The following is a 21,626-nucleotide window of genomic DNA, read 5'->3' as shown; positions in this document are numbered from 1 at the left end:
AACTTTGAAAAAGTTAGAAAAGTGGTAAAAAAATTGTCTTACTTTATAAGAATTTCTAGATGAAGTAAAAATGGTAAGCATAATTTTTCTTTAATTTTAACACGCTGTTGATCATTAACGGAATTAAAGCTACCAATGTTTAATTCCACAGCTTTAAAGTTATCTGTCCGACCGAAAAGACAAGGACATTCTTATAATTATCGCCCCTTCGTTAAGAAATTTTCGAAGCTACTAACCCGCATTTGATAGGTAAGTACTTTACTTACGTAGCACTTAAACAGCACAATGGGCTATCGGTGACGGTCTAGAAAAATCACTGAGGATGTTCCGAAGACATGCCATCACAAGTTCGATCCTCTGCAGAGGAATGGCTTCTCCACTTTGGTATCCCGGCGACCTGCACCTGAAGTCAAGCACTTTACGGTTGAACAATTTAACGAGGACCGATACCACGCACCTTCGGTCTCGATGCAGGCTGATTAAAGTCTTCACCAACCCGCTTACTGACCGCAGCCAGTGGTGCTTGACTTTGGTGTTCTATAGGAAACCGTGTCCTAACGATCAGTCTACTGTGGGTCTACCCGCAATTGCATTACAGGCAGAGGTAAAATTAATAAACCTCCTGTGGTTAACTCACGCACAAGGAAATCCTGATCCTATACACATGACTCATCTATTGTGTGGTTTTGAGGAGAACTCTTCCAGACTAAAAGTTTGCGGCTGTCTGCTGCTTTGGCAACAAGCGAGATCGCATTTCTAATGGGGGTGCAATGGAGGAATGATGGTGTCGATTGGTTTATTCAAGCTGACCTATGCCAAGAGCAAGACTAAACTATTCACACCACACCCATATTTGAAGTGACTTTTCCTTGTAACCATGGTACCCGCCAAGACGCGAGACTGATGTTTGGAGGAGTTCTCTTGAAGGCCGAACTATACCAATGGGTATATTTTACTTTAGCATTGTGGTCTGGGTAAGGTATACGAATAGACCAGTAATGACTGATAATCTAACCTTTTCAAGAGGCGATTGCTATATTCCCTGAACCATTCTGGCTGCACTGTCTAATTGCAAAAAAATTATTAAAAAAGTTTTTTTGAAGAGATTTAATGAAGAAAAAGTTATTAATTGATATTTTAGTTAACTTTGGAGTGTCATCATTAGAAAAAAAAACCATAAATGAAACACAAACTTAAAATCATCTTATTTGTTGAATCGAAAGAAAATACAAATACTTTACCAAAGCATTATTTCAAAATATTTTATTTTGATGAAAAAAAAATGGGTTGGAATATTTAGTATTACTTTTTGAAACTAAACTGTAAGGAAATCAATGTTTCTTTTTCTTCTTCTTTAACAATTCATAATATATTTAACACTATTTTTTATTAAATTTTCCTAATTGTGGTTTGTTTTTGTTTCAGCACAAGATATTTTAACATTATAAAATATTTTATCATTATTAGCAGCTTCTTAAATATCGTTTTTTGCATTAGCGCAACGTCAACTAAGTACAACAATATATAGTTATAACACACACAGGTTACGTCATGTTAAGTAAACCTGGATATAGAAAAAATTAATAAATCGATAAATATAATGAATGCATGAAGTGCCTCGATTGATTTGTCCAGTTGAGGATGAGAAAATCACAATCAAGATGCCATTTTGTCCGTCCAGGGTCAATTTACTTGCCTTTCCGTGGTTTCCAGTTGGATTTAGGATTGAGCACGAAAATTGTAATTTTTAAGGCAAGATGTATCTCGCAAAGGAAATACCTAAATATTTCCCATAATATTTTAACCTAAAAAATCGTACAGATTAACTGAGTTTGAGAAAAGAAAATGCATTACCTATTTGAGATTCAGCTATGAGCGTGGTATTCCTGTCACACAGAGGAGAATAAGGAAGTCCAAGGACCTTTTCTTTGTCACCCTGAAATAATAATTAATAATTAATTAATAATAATGATAATATTTAATAATAATTAATAATATTTAATAATAATTAATAATATTTAAAAATAATTAATTATTATCACTTAATAATAATAAATCATTATCAATTAATAATAATAATTATTATTAATAATTGATATTATTAATTGAATAATAATAATAATTATTAATAATAATAATCAATAATAATAATAATAATAACAATAATAACAAACATTANTATTAATTGATAATAATTAAATGATAATTATTATTATTAATTAATATTATTAATTGAATGATATTAATAATTAATAATAATAATAATCAATAATAATAATAATCAATAATAATAAATAATAATAATAATAAAAATACTTATTATTATTATTAATAATAATTATTAATAATAATAATAATTAATAATAATAATAATTAATAATAATACTAATAATTAATAATAATAATAATAATAATAATTAATAATAATACTAATAATTAATAATAATAATAATAATAATTAATAATAATGACTTAATCTGAAATTATACGTTTACAATCATTCAGGGTTCCGAAGCATGCAAAGAGACTCAAAGATGCACAAAGCAGAGCTTATTACGTAAAAGAACCAGTTGAACCTCTTTCCTTGATTATGAGGGTAACATAAATATTTAAACGTAAGCAGTTAAGAGGTTAAACCTTTCGCGTTGGGCATTACCTTAAACATACCGTTGATCTCGAAAATGGGGAGTGTTAACCATCATGACCCTTTTAGCCGACAATCGTTTGTTGCGAGAATACTTTATATTTAGGCGATTATTATATAATCACATTAACTATGATGAGTATTAGAGTACTTAAGTTAATATTAGAGGTTCAGATTAGAATGAATATAAGAATATTTGAGATAGAATTAGATAGTCATATTAGTTCCGATGAATATTAAAATACGTAAAAGATTATTGGATTTAATAATTTGGTTATAATGAATGTTAGAGTACTTAAAAGATTATATGGTCACCTTAGTTGTGATAGTTGTTTATTCACATTAGCTCCAGTAAATATTAGATTACTAAAATGAACAGGTTTCATTATAAGATTACATTAGGTTACGCTACATTAGAAGTTAAAATTAGGATGAATATTAGAGTACTTGAGATACTCGTAGAATTAGATAGTCATATTAGTTATGGTGAATATTAGAATACGTAAAAGATTATTGGATTTCATAATTTGGTTATAATGAATGTTAGAGTATTTAAAAGAATATTATATGGTTACGTTAGTTGTGTTATATATAAGAGTTTATGAAAGACAATTATTTATTCACATTAGCTCCAGTAAGTATTAGATTACTAAGATATCTAATACTTAATTATAAAAATCTAATACTTAATTAGAACACTTAAAAGGTTATTGAATTTTCATAATTTGGTTATGATGAATGTTAGAGTATTTAAAAGATTATTATATAATCACGTTAATTGTGATGAATATCAGAGTTTATAAAAGACGATTGTTTATTAACATTATATATTAAATTACTAAAATGAACAGGTTATAATTTAATAAATAATTTAATAAATAATTTAATAAATAATTTAATAAATAATTTAATGAATAATTTAATAAAAAGAGGTTATTTTATCAACATATTAATTAGGATGAATGCTAGAGTAATATATTTTTTTTGGATGCAAATGCTATCGAAATGTGACGAATCATTATTGACAAAGACAAGATTAAAGACAACAAAGAATATTTGATGGCTCATGGAAATTGAAATGAATCAAGAAGAAATTATTAGCAACACTGGAATTTTACAACGACAACCAGAAAAGATTTGATGCCTTTATTACGTCTTCCTCAATAGTAATTCGTCTGATTTTAATAACGGTTTTGAGATTCGCAATGTTACACTTTTTTGGTAAGGATTCTGAAATTATGTATACAACACTTAAATTACAGAATAATCTGTATTAATTATTATATTATAATTTGAATACATTAAAAGTTCTTAGTAAATATTTTACTAAAAAATAAAATCGCTCTTTTAAACGCAGTTATTTCTTTCTGAACAATGCATAACTTTCCTAAAACCTTTAAAGGATTAAAGTCATCTCCATTAAAAAATGTATTCATTTTAAAAGGCACTACAAAAACTCGACAAATTTCTTTTCCGAAATTGAATTAATTACTTGATATTTGTATCAGATAAATTAAAAAATGTATTGTAACGACTTTAATCTTTCTGCAAAGAGTAATTAAAATGAACTTCGAAAAAAATATATCTCTTTATCAACTTTATTTCGAATCTTTTGTAAATGGTTTAAAAAAGTTGAAAGAGTAGTTTCTTTTATGTAATTCTGAACACAGGTAATAATTCACTTATTTCATTAGGAGAAAACATTATTAGAAGTTGAATTATAAAAAATCTATTGAAGAACCACGTAGAAAAAAATATATTACAGGGAATTTGATTTTAATAATGAAATAAAATGTGACATTAATAAAATATTTTGAGACAAGAATAAATTAAAAAAATAAAAAATAAAAATGTATGTGGATATCTTTTTGATTTAAGAGTACCTATATTAAGTTAAAACTGTTTGTATTTTTTAACATTCCCCAGTTAAATAAATGGTTTTTATTTAGTAAATAATCCCAAAAAATGGAAGCCGCAAGACATTACTTGATTAAAAACGTTATTTGCTTCAAAAATATACAAATTGGAAATAACAGTCAACATGCTTCAAACGGTCGGAAATAGGAGCCCATTTCAAAGACTTAACAGAAAAAACAAAAGTGGTTTAAAAAAAATAAAACATTAAGCTGGGAGAAGGAGAGGACCTAATGTTATGATCTCTTCATAACACTTGGAAATGCATTTTACCCTTATTTGCTCTTCTCGGCCTCTGTGGCTTTTCAAGTTTTGTTTCTCACCTTTATTTTTCCATTTGTTGCTGGCAACTTTATATTTTATATTTTAAATCACTTTAGTATCTTCTCATTCACACCTGGCTAGTCTTGAAATTGGCGCCCGTTTTTGAGATCTTGAAACATGTCGATTGTTATTTCTAATCTGTATAATTTTGAAGCTAATGAAGCTTGAAGTAAAATGATTTTTATGTTAGAGATTGGAAACAAAAATCTATTTTTTAGAAAGAAATTGACAAACACCTGAAGAAAAAACTCTTCCATGAGCAATAATGTCCATCGATGGTGCAAATCCCAGTTTTTACTTGGATGACTTATATCACAGCAGTGAAGTACCAAGGAAAGGGCTTTCGACTTCTCAATACTGAAAAACAAAAATAATCCCATTAAAAAACTAGGAATCAGTAATAAGGAATCAAAATACGGATCAAATTACGGTAAAAAGTACCGTCACCCAGGGAGTCGGTACTTTTTTCCGTACGATCTATTTTTACGGAACAAGTTGCGGAGCGAAAAATCTGATCTACCGTCATTTTTGCGGTAATAATTACCGTAAAAATCACTAAATTATTCCAATTAAATAAATATTACTGTAATCTTAATATTAGGTTGCTTGAATGTAAAAATTACAGTATAATAATTAACGGTAAAATACATTCTACGATAAAAAGGGAATTTACGGTAAAAATGGATATTACGGTAAATATGGATTTTACGGTAAAACGGATTTGACGGATGATGCACCCAAAGTGCCAGTATTTTATACCGTAATTTGATCCGTAATTCTGTGTATTTGAAGATAAGCTATCAATTTTAAGGTCAAAAGTTCAATATTTGAAAAGTAAATAATGAAAGAAAGAGAATATTAACTGAAAAAGGTTTTTGAAAAAAAAATTGGAAGGTTAAATGCAAATTAAAAAAAAAATCACTTTTTTGTGTACACCTTACATACAACCGAGAAAAGCTTAATTAGAACAATTGTATCTAGACTAGTGAGGTGTTGTTCGGATTCCTTTTTACTACCTATTTAAATTCTGAATGACTGATATATGATTTTACTGATTTGATCTGTTGAAAATGGGAAGACTTATCTGTGTCTAGAACCATGATTTATAAACATTCCCGTAGAAAATATCTACAAGCTAAGACAACTTTTTTTACCTACCTAAATTCTGAATGTCTGATTAATGATTTTACTGATTTGATCTGTTGAAAAGAGGAAGACATATTTGTGTCTAGAACCATATCTATGATTTATAAACATTCCCGTAGAAAATATCGATAAACTAAGACAACCTTTCTTACCTACCTAAATTGTGAATCACTGATTAATGATTTTACTAATTTTATCTGTTGAAAAGGGGAAGACATATTTGTGTCTAGAATCACATCTATGATTTATAAACATTCTCGTTGAAAATATCTACAAGCTAAGACAGCCTTTTTTACCTACCTAAATTCTGAATGACTGATTAATGATTTTACTGATTTCATCTGTTGAAAAGGGGAAGACATATTTGTGTCCAGAACCACATCTATGATTTATAAACATTCTCGTGGAAAATATCTACAAGGTAAGACAACTTTTGTTATCTGCCTAAATTCTGAATGACTGATTAATGATTTTACTGATTTTATCTGTTGAAAGTGGGAAGACATATTTGTGCCTAGAACCACATCTATGATTTACAAACATTCCCGTAGAAAATATCTACAAGCTAAGACAACTTTTTTTACCTACCTAAATTCTGAATGACTGATTAATGATTTTACTGATTTGATCTGTTGAAAGTGGGAAGACATATCTGTTGCTAGAACCATATCTATGACTAGAGTGCGAAATTCTCTAAAATAGAAAGATAACAAAAAATTAGATATTGCCATAATATTTTTCAAATAAACATTAAATATTTCTGATTTTTATTGTTATTGCATTAAAACATTAAAAAAAAGTTACAATATTGTACAAAGTAATTAAATGCATAAATTTATATTCATACATTTAATTACTTTTAATAAAGCTAGGAGTTAAGTTAAAATATACTATGTCGAAAAAGAAGATAAGTTGATACATAAATGCGAAAATACAAAAATGAAATAAATGTATGTTGAAGGTTTTAGAATATAGAAACGCAAGGGAAAAGGAATATAAAGACATGAAGAAAATATTGATGCAAATGAATAATTCATGTAGATGAATAATTTTTGTAATAAAAATAAAGGCTAAAGTTCATCGCAATTCACAATTGAACTTGAATAATAAGTGCACTGTTAAAAATTTTTCGGAAAAATTGGTTAAATAACAATTTATTTAATTGTCATTTTACCAAATTCAAGCAAAACAGTCAAAGAACCATAAATAAGATGGTATTCAAACTATTAACTGTGAAAAAACCGTTTATTAACTGCTTTCACCTATCAACCAAGTTAAACAACCAGAATTTTATAGCACCAACTAGGCCTTCCTAATATCAATGAAGGAAAACGATGGATAAAAAATTATAATGCTATAATTGCTTAATTATTCGAGTATTTTTTATTATAAACAAAACTGTAGATTTCTTACTTGAACTCATCTTTACTTAAATGAAACAAGATGTTACAATCATCTTCTCGCATCATACGAAAAGCTGTGCTGACGTGATGATTTTCTAAGACAGCTCGATCATTATACAATAGAGCAGTTTCAGATCTGAAAGATACAATACGAGCCATGATCATGTAAAAAAACTCTACAACAATCGATTTTATTTATTTACAAGAAATGTTTTGTCAAGATGTTTCAATATTGTGAAATACATCGTGATAAGGTGATTATTAGATTCCTTTTTATTTTTTTTTGTTGCTTAGCTTTATACGATAGCATTCAAAAGTTCACAAAAAACTATTAAAACATAGAGATATTTTCATAAATAAGTTTTTCTTTCATTTCTTGACAAAGTGCAGTGTTAAGAACAAAAAATAAGTATCTTTACATAATTGTTGCTTTATTTACAAAAACTTAGAATGATAGGCTATTTGACAAATAGAAAGATGTCATTTATTTCCTTGGCAGATAGACAGCTATTTGACATACAAGTGCGATGGAGTGCTGCTCGGCAGTTTTTTTTCTTCTTTTGAATAAAAAACGAGAGTTAAAAGTATTTGAAGAGAAAAACTTTATTTCACTAAAGTTCTTGAGTGCAACGAAAAAAGAAATACATAATCATACTATTCATTATTACATCGTAATATTTATTGCATTAAAATGTAAAAGAAAATTACTGTGTAAAAAAATACCATAACACTGTGAAACCCTAATGCTTCAATTGACAGTTATAATAAGTTTTCGTTTATGAATGAGATTTTAGCTTAAACATTTTAGAATTATAAATGTCAAAAATTTATTTTCAAGCCATTAGAAAATCAATTTGCCAGCTTAAAGTTTATTTGATATATTATATCAGGCTTGTTTTAGTGCAAAAACTCACCTCAATCTGTGCAACGTAGAATTATAATTTTGATACCCATAACCATAAAAATCATTATACCGCGCGGATTTGCAGGAAATCAAATAAATTGTTAAACAGCTCAGGATATATTGCAATGTAATTTAATATAATATGATTCAATATATTTTATTGAATACTATTACGGTTCAACTTTACTCAGTTAATTGATTCCTGATTTCTTTGAACATTATTATGCTTCAACTTTATTCATTTAATTGATTCTTGGTTAATTGGAACATTATTATGGTTCAACTAGATTAAAAAATTCTAACTATGAAGCATACTAGTATACGGAGAAAAAAAATTAAAAATTTTTTTTTTCTCAACAAGTTTTCAAATTCGTAGGTTCTTATCCAGATTTTCAGTATTAACATAAAAATCATATTTTTTTCACATTAAATGTCATTGTATTTTATTTTATAACCGTCGTTGAACAGCCGACCCAATTTTGGGTTTATGACTACTAATGTTCAACTCCGTAACCTTGTAGTTTTGAACCAATTCAAAAGACAAGGAAACTTCTAGATCAGTACCCCCAAAGGTATGATTTGTCATGGGAACATGGAAAACCTTTTGACTCGACATAGTTAATGCGCATCAGTCACCATTTACTTCACGAGGAGTCTTCGGTTGTCGGGAATCGAACCTACGATCTCTTGGACATGAGCCCAGTGCCCTACCAACCAGGCTATCCTGGTCCTAATGTCCTTGTATGTCAAAAATAAAAGAAAAACTTATTCTTCTTTAAAATAAATATATTTTTAGAAATTAAGGAAGTACTACTTACTTTAAATAAACGCTATTTTAACTCCAAAAAATAATTAAATAAAAAAAATTATCTACCTGGACATAACATGGAAATTATTCGTGGTCCCAGTGTGATCGTAGTCATGAATAATGGCTGCAACAATAGCGGCAAATATTTCCAAGTCGGAGAGCCAATTCTGTAATTGTAGAAAAAATAAATCATACACTACACTGGTCAACAATAAACATTATACGAGAGTTCCATTTATAATTTTAGTACATTTTATTTCAAATGTAATTTTTCACCTTATGCTCGAATTTTAAAATCACGCGTTTATTTAAAAGGAAATGAATAATATGAAATTTAATTAATAGTTATTGCTTAATTTTTTTTATTTAATTAAGCTGAATTTTTATATGCAATTTGAATGCAATATTTTGAAACACACTCATAAAAATGAATGCAATATTCAATCATTCAATTTGACATTTAAAAAAAAATTAAAAGTTATACCAAAAATTAATAATCAAGCGCACAATTTCAAAATTAAACCAAATAAGGAATTAATGAAATCAAAATTTACCAATTGATTCAAAGTTTAAACTTTATAATTAAATCAAAAATTTAAACTTTATTATCGAATAAAAATTTAAATATTAAATTCAGAATTTAATAAATAACTCAAAGTATTTTGTAGTTTGAATTATTTCCTTAGCAAATGGAACTCACGTCAATTTTAATTGACCAGTGTGAATTAATTATTTTTAAAAAAAAAACAAAAAGATTAAAAATTAAAGCCTTTCAGTTGTTAATTTGAGCATAAGGTGTAAAATTAAAGACATGTTTGAAATCAAAATATTGTTTAAAAATTTGTTCAAACAAAAAGAGAGCGAAGTGTAAAATTTTAGTAAACAGTAGCATACGTTTGTAAATGTGTTTGCAAACATTAATATATTTGCCATAAATTTCACAAATACTAATAGATAGATTATAAAGGCTAAAATAGATAAAAAAAATGGCGACCATTTTTGAAACAAAGCAGTTAATGATAACGATTAAGTAGAAAATAGTTACCTAAATCGATACTTACTTTGGTTGAATGGTGAAATATGAGATTTGCGTGATCTAATCTTAAGAACAATCAATAACTTACCTTTATTTATAAAGCATTTAACCCTCATCTATAAAACCTTTTACTGAATAAAAGTACAGCTTTTGTAAATAAAATCAAGAGAATAAAACTTGCAATTTGTATTCGCGATTTCAATTGAATTTTTTTAAATTGCGAAAAAGGTTTTGTCCAATTTTTAAATCATTTATATTCATTCAATTTGTCGCTTCTGCTTTATGCTTCTTTGAATTTCTCAACTTTTTGTTCAATTTTATGCGTAATGGCAGTATAAATTTGCTAACTTAATCGGATGAAGAAATCAGCTTATTAGTTGAGATTAAAATTTGAGGAAAACAAAAATTAAGTCTTAGCGTTTCGAATTAATTTGGTGATAAGTTTTTAAATCAAATTAAATAATTATTTATTTTCGATAGAATACAGCGAAAAATACAGCTTTTATAAATAAAATCCAGACAATAAAACTTGCAATTTGTGCACTCAATTTCAATTGAGTTTCTTTAATTGCAAAAGATGCTTTACATAATTTACAAATCATGTATATGCTTTCAATTTGCAAGTTTCCTTCTACTTTGAGTTTCATAATTTTTGTTTCATTTCACATATTAAATAATAATAGTTTAGGCTTGCGGGCTAAATTCGATGAACGATTCGACCCACAAATTGCAAATAAAATTTGAAGAGTATAAATATTAAAACTTGCTGCATAATATATACACGATTTTAATATCATTAATTAACTTGCGAATTATTTGTGTATAATTAATGTGAGAGTTTTAAGCTAATTTGAATATTACAAACTTAAAAATATTATTCTACATATATTATAAAAATGTAGCTTAAATTTGCTTAATTTTTCTTTCAATGTTACTGATGAAATAATTGGTCTAAAAATTGAAAATGAAATTTGAAGATGCAAACTAGGTATTGAAATTTGGCATATTGATTAGTCTTATAAACATTTTAACCTGAATTATAGATTTACTCAGTGAATCATAGAAAAAAAACTATTTTCAAAATAGGTACTTGATAGTAATTTAGCAGAAAATGCAAAATTTTTTGAAGAAAAGGAACTATCAACAAAGTTTGATCCTTAAAGTCTTAAGAATACAAAAAAAAAAAGTTTTGCGGTAGATTACTTTGTATAGCATTTTGAGTGACGAAACTCTATTAAAAAATCCAATTACAACAGGCTCACCTTTAAACTTTAAATGCGTTTTTCGAGAAACATAATTGGAAGGGAATTTAATTGAGAATTTTCGTTTAAACCATTTATCATTATCACATTCTACAATATGGAAATGGAACCACGTAGATTTGATTCTTTATTAACGCTGATTGGTTTTAATTGACAGTTTAATATATAAATCTACATTTAGTTATCGATCAAATAAATAAAAATTAAGATAAAATAATATTTTTAAAGGAAACATGAAATTCTCAAAAAAAAAGAGTTAAAATTTGTTATCTGGAAACTTCAACTGCAAAAAAAAAATAATTTTCAACCTTAAAAACATAAGTATCACGTGACGAGTATTTTATATAGAATAATTACCAATTTAAAACTTATACGAAAATTTGATAACTTAAAAAATAATGTATTATTTGGGTTTAGAAAATATTTTTATTGGATGGAAAACGGCTTTCAATCTGGTTTAAGGGATCATAAAAATCTTTTACTGACGTATTTAGAGTCTCATAAAATACCACATCAGCCTCAGCTTCGAACTTAACTTAATAAATTAGTTCATGGTATCCAAGTTAAAATCTCAACTACGAACTTAGGTAAACAACTTTTGAAGAATTAAATGATTTTGAAACTTAATTTTAAATGAATTAAAAATTATAAATTATTTCAGTTATTTAAAACCATTAGTGAATTATAAATAAAAATTATAACACGGCGAAAAACATTTTGGCAAAGTTACCGTGATGCATGTAAATGGCATTTCTGGTAAAAAAAAACCCAATTTCTGGCTAAAAAAACCAAAATATATAGTATTTAAACCAGTCATTTAGTAATTTTTTAGTTCATATAATAACGGTTTGCTGGAAATTCCAGTTTTCAAAGTTATAGTTCTTATTAGTTTCAAAGTTTAGTAAAAACTACGAAACTGAAAAATCAAATTTCGCTGAGTAAATGGTTTCTATGCCATGCTTTAAGATATTTCAGTGAATTTAAAATCATTATTAGATAATAAAAAAAAAGTATTGCACTGAAAAAAATTGGTAAAATTACCGTAATGTGTGTAAATGACATTTCCGGTTTAAAAAAAACATAATATTTCTGGCTAATAAAACCAAAATATATAGAATTTAAACTAGTCATTTAATAATTTTTTAGTTCATATAATAACTGTTTGCTGGAAATTCTAGTTTTCAAAGTTATATTTCTTATTAGCTTCAAAGTTTAGCAAAAACTACAAAACTGAAAATCAAATTTAGCCGAATAGATGGTTGCTGTGCCATGCTTTAAGGTATCATGATAAAATTTTCAAATTCAACCACATTTATCTACATTTTATTACATACTATTAAACCTTATTTTATAGTTAATTTTACCAAAATCATTATCTAAGTGCTTTGATAATAATTATCAAGCATTGTGGTGTTTTTATAGAGCCAGAAACACGATAAATTTACCAAATACTGGTAGTTTTTGCCTTATTTCTTTTTCCCAGTGCATGCTTAAATTGTTTCTGACTCGAATTGATTGACAAATTTGTAAGAAGGGGAAATTTTAATTATTTTCCCTATTTCTAGCTGCTCCAAAAAATTTGAAATTGTATTAATACTTTAAATAACTATCAATTGCTCTCACGTACAAAACAATTTTACTTTCTACTGCACACAAATATTATTTAAATGTATACAATGATTGACTCCCGGCGAGAAGTGTAAGATTTTTTTAAATATATTCTTAGGTATTTTTCATTTTCTTTCTGAAAATTTCAGGACAAACAAAAGTAAAAATCTAAGCGTTTTATACGGGTGTAAGAAAATAATTATTTAATTCAATTATATATCGCACTGCGAATAAAAGTATGGTTAAATTTACCTGAATAAGGCAAACTTTACCGTGCTTCCGGCTCTATAGAAACACAACAATGCTTGGTTATTATTATCAAAGCACTTAGGTAATGATTTTGGTAAAATTAACTATAAAATACGGTTTTATATTATGTAATAAAATTTGGGTAAATGTGGTTGAATTTGAAAATTTTATCATGATACCTTAAAGCATGGCGTAGCAACCTCTCTTCACAATGATTTTAGTAAATTTAATTATAAAATATGGTTTTATAATATATGATAAAATTTAGTAAAAGTTGTAAAATTTGATAATTTTATCACGATACCTTAGACTCTAAGGTAATAGTCTCAGAGCACGACTAAAAAACCATTTTTTCAGTCAAATTATTTTTCAGTTATGTAGTTTTACTAAATGTGTGCTAATAAGAGCTTTACTTTTGAAAACCTGAATTTCTTGTAAACTGTTACCATATTAACGAATAAATACCAAATAAATGGTCTAAAACCGTAAAATTTGGTTTTTATTGCTAGTATTACGGTTTAAACTAAATATTACCATTACCATGTACTATGTAATTTAACCAGAATTTTTTCTATGTGCGGAACTACTCTGATTTTCTGATAATTCAATTGAATTCTCTACTCAGAGTCCCATAATATTTACCTTAGCGTAAATTGTACACGGTAATAAAAAATTACACGTGCTCGAGTTACACGTGCTCGAGTTACACGCAAATTTTTTATGATTAAAAGATTATATTGTTATCTAAAACATTAATATTCTCTACGCGAATCCTGTTATAAATACATTTCACAAGAGTAGACAAATGGTAATTTATTGCGTCTGTATTTGTATTATATTGTTATCGACAAAAGCAATGTTCTATAAACAAACTGATGATCTGAAATCGGGAAAACGTGGCCGTATCCAATAATTATGTTTATCATAGAATAAATATTTTTTGCTAATTGGAACTCTGTCTTAAATTGTCTGTTAATTTAAATGAATTCTTTGTCAATCAATTTAGATTTAATAATATTCACAGTTGTTTTAACTGTTTATGATTATAAACCAGATATCTTAAGTGAAGTTGGAAATTTCAGTAATGAAAAGATTTTTTGTTGCCATAAGGCAAATATTTGCTGCAAAAATTCTCTTACAAGTGTATATGTATATATAGATATATAAGTAATACAAAAATTATAAATACTTTTGTATTAGTAAAGCCATTAAAACTCTTTCGTTTTCATAAAATGTCATTGGTAAAGAATAGGTGTAGAAATTCTATTTTGGGAATTCAAGGCTGAAAACATACCATTGAATTATAATTAGATTTATATTTCAAAGGAGGAGTTATTTTTAGAATCTTTCCCTCTTTCACTTCCATATTAGGAAGCAATAAATGATTTTCCTTTCCTTAATGCGTAAGGATACAAAGTATTTCAAAGACAGTGCCTTTTTACCCCAATCTGTGTTTGTATAAAACGTAGGAACACTAGTTTTTGCGTGTCTTTTTCATCATGTTGTGATCCTCATAAGTTGTTCCAGAATTGTCAGAAATCTTGTTCACCCCCTCCCTTATGGAGTGCGGATGTGAACTGTTATAAACACCACCCTTCCTTTAAATAAATCTATTGATAAAGTATTCTGCCTGACGACTGCGTTATTAAAGATGAATACAACAGTGATAACAGGATGCAGCCCTGTTNTATATATATATATTGTTTAATAATATATCCTTCCATAAATTCATAATCAAGGATAAGAAAAAGTCAGAAAATTAGAAAAACAATTTTATATAGTTTCTATATGTTTAATATTTGTTGACACACAAATCTAATATGAACTAAACTGTATTTTTGACATTAGTCACTAGTGTTTTTACATGATATAAAACTGATTTTGGTATATTTCCCAAAGTAACGTCACAATGAAAACACAATTTTGAAACTATTATGTTAACGAACTGTTTTTCTTGGGGATTTAATCGGGAAATTGATTTACTACGATGTAAAAACATAAACCCACTACATAAACCCACTAAAACCACTAACTCCGTCTTAAACAGTATGTTAATTAAACGAATTTTCCGCCAATCAATTTAGGTTTAATAATATTTACAGTTGCTTTAACTATATGCGATAATAAACCAGATATCTCAAATGGAGTTGGAAATTTTAATAATGAAAATATTAAATTGTTACCAAAAGACTAATATTTGTAACAAATTCATAAGTAACTCTTATATGAAATGTTAAAAAAATGTTAAAAAATGTTAAAAAAATAAATGTTAAAATTTTTTTAAAAAATATGTTAAAAGAATTCTGAAAATGTTAAATATTAAAAAATGACAAATGTTAAAAGAATGCAAATATCATGTATTGTTATCGATAAGATATAAAAATCCTTCTATAAATTGGCTAAATTTCCAATCCACCAAGAATTGGTAAAAAGATAAAGAACTACAAAAACATATTAAATAGTTTCTATAAATGTAATATTTGTTCTACATAAATATGCAAATAGAACTAAAATTGGATAAAAATGAAAAGGTTTTGAAAATAATATTATATTTATGCCAATAATTTGATATCAATATACTATCAATCACTAATGTCTTCAATTAATGATGAAAATTGATTTTGTCGTCATATTTTCCAAATTAACGTCACAATAAAAATACAGTTTTGAAACAACTATGTAAAGGAAGTGTTTTTGTTGAATATTTAGTTCGGAAATTGAACCTTCCAATGATCCTTCAAAAAATTAATAATCAAGCTTTGGTGAAAAATCAAATTACAGGAAAAATTTGATATAATTTCTAAAAGTTTAATATTTATTCAGCATTAGTATTTAAATGCAAAAAATAGGAAAAAAAATTAAGAATTTTGAAAATAATATTATATTGTTATCAATAATATTAACATTAGTTGTACTAATGTTCTTATCAATTAATAACGTAAAAGTGATTTTGACGTCATAATTGGAATATTTCACAAATTAGCGTCACAATAAAAATACTATTTCGAAACAATTATGTCAACGAACTGTTTTTGTTGGGAATTCAGACAGGAAATTGATTTACTACGATTTAAACACGTAACTTCCTATTTTATTTGAGAACAAGGTAGTAAAATACGTTACTAAGAAATTCAAGTGATTTATCTACTTGATCCATCCTAAACGTAAGGAGAATTATCTCATTAAATAATAGCGTTGAAATTATATTAATCTTTATTCTTCTTTTTCAGCGTAATACTTACGTATGCATGTTAAAAAGACAATATCCATTAAATATTATTTTCATAATTAGGAGATGAACGTATAAACATACAAGCTCAAAATGAAAAAAATTGGATTAAAAATTCCTAATTATAGGATTAATCAAATTTTTGTAGTATTTCTCCGGCAAGTTGAATTTTAATAATGAACTAGCATTAATTAAGAAAATTAAAAAGGACTTTTTATAAGTATAGAAGATTAAACGATATTAAAACTATTTTTTTATACTTTTATTTATTTTAGACAACAAAATAATTATAAGCACTGCAATCGTTCTTTTTTTTGTGCGTGTAAAATAAAGCGTAAATAAGCTTTTAAACTTTAAAAATGTAAAAGAAATTGGTTTTTAATTACCTTGATTGCCTTTGATTATTATGAAAGCATTAGAAGGATAAGCAAGCAAAGAAAAAATCAAAGGGTTTTAAATGCTTATTAACTTTCAGTAATTATAAAATGCAGGTATTTTTTAAAAGTATTGTTATATTTCTGTTAATCCCCACTCTAAAAAATCAAAAGTATATTTGAAACTAATTAATAAAAAACACACTTTGTGGTACTTAATTTTGCAATTCTGAGATTTGATATTAATGACTTTTAAGTAATACCCAGGTTATTGATTTTTTAATACTTTTAATTCATTTATAGTTTAATTAATAACTTCACGTGATATGCACGTAAGGTATATCGAATAAATATACATACATACATATATATATATATAAAAACGTTAGACAGAATCAGAAATTAAGATTAACCTGACATCGAACAAAGTTTTTCTAATTCCGGGTGGAAAAATTAATCCTATGATAATAACGTTAAACGATAAACGAAGAAGTATGTATATCGGTTAAGGCCAAGTATATCTAATACACACTGCGCAAATACATTCATGATACAAGCTGATAAAACAATCTGATATTTAACGATAGAAGCATAAGTATTTTTATTTCCGCAAAAGCTATAAATTGACATCATGGAAAGTTTTTTTTTTATAATTTATTTTAGGAATGTAGCTTTTAAGACATAGCGCTAAGAGAAACAGCTATTCATGATTAAAATTTCTTTTATTTACGAAATCAATTATTGAAGAATTTTTGAATAAGAAGGGGAAAAAAATTTAAAATTACTTTGTTTGGATTTTATATTTTGTACAAATTCTGATTCATCTTGCAGATTTTTTCTGATAATTATTAGACTGCTTTCATAATTAAAAAATACCAAAATGTGCTTGTAATTAGAGAGCCAGAAAAATATATATAGGCAAAAGGAACAATGGTATCACATCTGCGTAAAAGTGTTAAAAGGAACTTATATAATTTTACGCATAATTACAAATATGCCTCATAAGTAAAGAAACATTTTGAAACTTCATTATTTAATACAATTAGAAAATTATTTAGTTTTATATTAAAGACGGAATANTCATTCATATATATATATATACTGCTAACTATAATTTTCAAAGTATGCCTGTGTGTGAGTAGGTGTGCTGTAAGTGTATTATTATTAATCTATACAATCTATACACATATTAAAATGGATGCAAAATAAAAAATGCGTACAAAGAAAATCACATTCTGAGACATATTTTGAGATATTAAAACGAGGCTAAAAAACTCGGAATAAATAACATCTCTCTTAATATTTTAAGTTTTTTCTTAACGTTTTATTCTAGAAAGTAACTAACAAATGATTGGCTGCATGACTGTAAAATCTTCAGAGAACGGAACTTAATTGGCGTGAAGCATCCTAGGAAAAAGCGATGCTCTGATAAGGAATGTCATATAAAGGATAAGACGAAGTTTTTAAGGTCGAACACTTAAAAAAAAAGGAAGCACTTAGACATCTTAATTCACCATTGTTAAAAAATCTTAATTTACTGAGCTAATCAACGAAGAGTTGCCAGCAAAAGTAGCAACATTCGTAAAAGTAGCATTGCGTGATAAATTGCAATTTAATATATCTTCAAGATATAGTCCTCTTTTGTTTCTGTCTGGAAAAAATTAAGACTTGTCATATTGTATTTAAATATGCATCTGTATCAAGTTGTGTGAAAAAATCTAATTAATCAAAAACTATTTTGGAAAGTTTTACTAAACATGAGTATCATTTTTCTTTGTGGTTGGAGAAAAGATTTCGAGATAGGAGAAAATAAAAAAAGAGAGAAAAGATGGAGACAAGGTCATTATTTACCGCTAATCCTTGTTGACATAACATATAGTGCACTGTTTGAGTGACGTCAGCAGCATGGAGATCATTGTGGTAAGGGTTTTTGTGACGGGTATAACCGTGCAGTACTTGTGTCATGAAATTTTCCATTGTAGAGGTCGGAACCTGCAAATATAAAATAATACGAATAAAATATTAATAAAAATTAAATATAAATGAGATTCAATGTCAATAAATTAGGCTCTCAGACCAAATCACTAAGTACTTAATAATACGAGGCCAGTCCCGAAGAAAAGTTCTAAAATTCTTTAATTTTCTAGAATATTTTATCCTTTTTAACCCTTTAACGCTGAATTTTTATTAAGCATATTTTCCTTACTTTTTTCATTATTTTATAATAATTTAGGCCAAAATACGTAAAAAATATTATATTTAGCATTTTAGTAATTTATGGTTATGAAGTACAGCATAAAACAACGTTGTTTTTTTCTGCGTTAAAGGTAAAATCTTCCCAACACGTCTTACTTCCAAACAATAACTTTTTCAATTTGCAGTTATTTAGATCTAATAAAAACTGTTTTTCATTATTGAATTGTCTTTAATCAACAAAATCAATTATTGATAAATGCTTAAATATGACTGAAAAAAATTTAAACTACATTTTTTTTTTGGATTTTATATTTTAGTACAAATATAATTCTGATAATCTAAAAGATTTTTTTAAAAACTATTAGACTGTTTTTTATAATTGAAATATACCAAAATATTTTTTACTAGTAATTAGAGCCTATCCTTCATTCAATAATTTTTCCGTTCATATGGTAATGATTAACCTGAAATTCTGCTTTTCAAAATTACCGTTCTCACTGCGAAAAAATTAGTTACAAAACTGAAAAGCAAATTTAACCGAATAAATGGTTTTTATGGCCTTTATTCAAGGTCATTTTTTAACACTTTAAGGTATCGTGACAAAGTTACCAAATTTTACCATGTTCTGGTAGTTTTCTCAGTGTGTAACATATCTATCTATCTATCTATCTATCTATCTATCTATCTATCTATCTATCTATATATATATATATATACCTTCCCGTGACGTCCTTACATTTAGCCTCGTTGTAGAAGCTGAGTCATATTTTGGTAAAATAGTATTTCAATTTGTGCAGCTTGTCTTTGGGGGTGAGGTTGGACTATAGAGTGTGTGATAATGTTCTATTAAAACTATTGTAGAAGAGTGATGTCGGGAGACTGATACGTCATGGATTTAAATACGAAGTTGTTGCCGTAGTTGAGTTTCATTTACGTTGCACTAGAGCTGCACAATGGGCTATTGGCGACGGTCTGGGAAACATCCCTGCGGATGATCTGAAGACATGCCATCACAATTTTGATCCTCTGCAGAGGGGATGGCACCCCAGCTGCGGTAGCCCGACGACCTGCACTCGAAGTCTAGCCCTTTACGGAAGAACAGTTTAATGAGGACCAATACCGCACACCCTCGGTGTCTACGCAGACTGATCCAAGTGGTATCCCACCCTCACACTGACCGCAACCAATGATGCTTGACTTCAGTGATCTGCTGGGAACCGTGTCTTAACGATCTGTCCACTGCGGGACTAAATGCAAAGTGATGATCATGTAGAAAGGTAGAAAAATGTTTTACTTTAAAACGGTATAGTACATTATAAAAAAGGGTTTCTCAAAGTTTACAAAAAAGGTGCACAATAGTTCCGAAACAAATATGATCGATTTTTTAAACCCCATGTACTCAAAATTGAAGCAGCATAAACTCATGTTTGAGCAAAACGCATAGATCAAAAGTTAGGTGGAGAGAGAAATATGAAAGAGAAATGTTCGTTGGCTACGAGTAGGATTCTAGCAAAGAACCTACGGGTTCGTAGTAGAATGCTCTAACCACCACAGTTGTACACCATAGGATAGTTAGGAAGCTTTATATAGTGACCACCGCTATAACGCATCATGACCTAATAATTTCCGATTTCAATGGTACAATGAGTTGCAATTTGGAAAATATGGTCCATCAGCTTAATCAGAAGATCGGCAATTTTAATTTAACTTTTTGCTTATTTTGATGTATCTTAAAAACTTTTAAGCGAATGGAATGTATGTCAAGATGTGCGTTTTTTGACCATTCTTCTGAGAAATTGTTTACAGGAAAACTGAGCCCTCTCAAGTCAGTTATTATTGTTGTTTCTTATGCCACTTGCCACACTAGCAAGCCTGCTTGGTGAAACCGAGCTAATTTAAGGTAGAGGGTGCGTTTCCTGTTTTTCAGTGGCGCCGAGATATGCCATCTAAGCGCCATCTATGGCCAAGAATTCGTCTTCAGCCACACACACAACACAGCCCGTTTTATGGAGCGGACTCATTCATATATCCATTCATTCATCCACAGATCGTAATTTTGACCTGAATCAGAGAATGATCGATCTCCAATCCAGTATCCTCAGAAGTATTGATTTGTTATGGGAACATGGAGGACTTTGCGACTCGACAGATTTAACGTGCATCAGTCATGATTTACCACACTGGGAGTCTTCGGCTGGCGGGGTTCGAATCCGTGAACTCTCGGACATGGGCCCAGCCCCCTACCAACCAGGCTATCCCGGCCTTGTCAAGTCAGAAATATTCTTATCAGTAGAACGAAATGAATCAGTTAAATGAAAATATTCAAATCATTATCTTTAAAACTCTAAACATTGCCTTTCAAAAAAATTTAAGAGCTGAGGTAACAATTAATAATGTTTGTATTAATAATTACAAATAACTTTAAAGTATGAAAAAAAATCTATATTTTAACTTATTTCAAATTCTATGAATAAGTGAAAATCTAATCACTGAAATTAATTCTAAATACTTGAATGACCATGATTTTGT

General features: G+C 27.8%; 1 protein-coding gene across 1 annotated transcript in view; it reads right to left on the bottom strand.

Annotated features, from left to right (window-relative positions):
- LOC107440923 (dual specificity calcium/calmodulin-dependent 3',5'-cyclic nucleotide phosphodiesterase 1A) overlaps nt 1-21,626 on the bottom strand; it is a 535,122-nt gene that overhangs the window by 8,122 nt on the left and 505,374 nt on the right. Inside the window, exons 12-17 of the mRNA XM_043040985.2 lie at nt 18,753-18,893; nt 9,210-9,310; nt 7,442-7,567; nt 6,617-6,721; nt 5,119-5,239; nt 1,855-1,936 (exon numbers count right to left, since the gene is read on the bottom strand). Of these exons, the coding sequence (XP_042896919.2) occupies nt 1,855-1,936; nt 5,119-5,239; nt 6,617-6,721; nt 7,442-7,567; nt 9,210-9,310; nt 18,753-18,893 (676 nt within the window). The remainder of the gene's footprint in view (nt 1-1,854; nt 1,937-5,118; nt 5,240-6,616; nt 6,722-7,441; nt 7,568-9,209; nt 9,311-18,752; nt 18,894-21,626) is intronic.

The sequence above is a fragment of the Parasteatoda tepidariorum genome, chromosome X2 (assembly GCF_043381705.1).
Source record: "Parasteatoda tepidariorum isolate YZ-2023 chromosome X2, CAS_Ptep_4.0, whole genome shotgun sequence".
Classification (NCBI taxonomy): Eukaryota; Metazoa; Arthropoda; class Arachnida; order Araneae; family Theridiidae; genus Parasteatoda; species Parasteatoda tepidariorum.
Note: the sequence above shows the minus strand (reverse complement) of the source record. Positions and strands in the feature narration are given on the sequence as shown.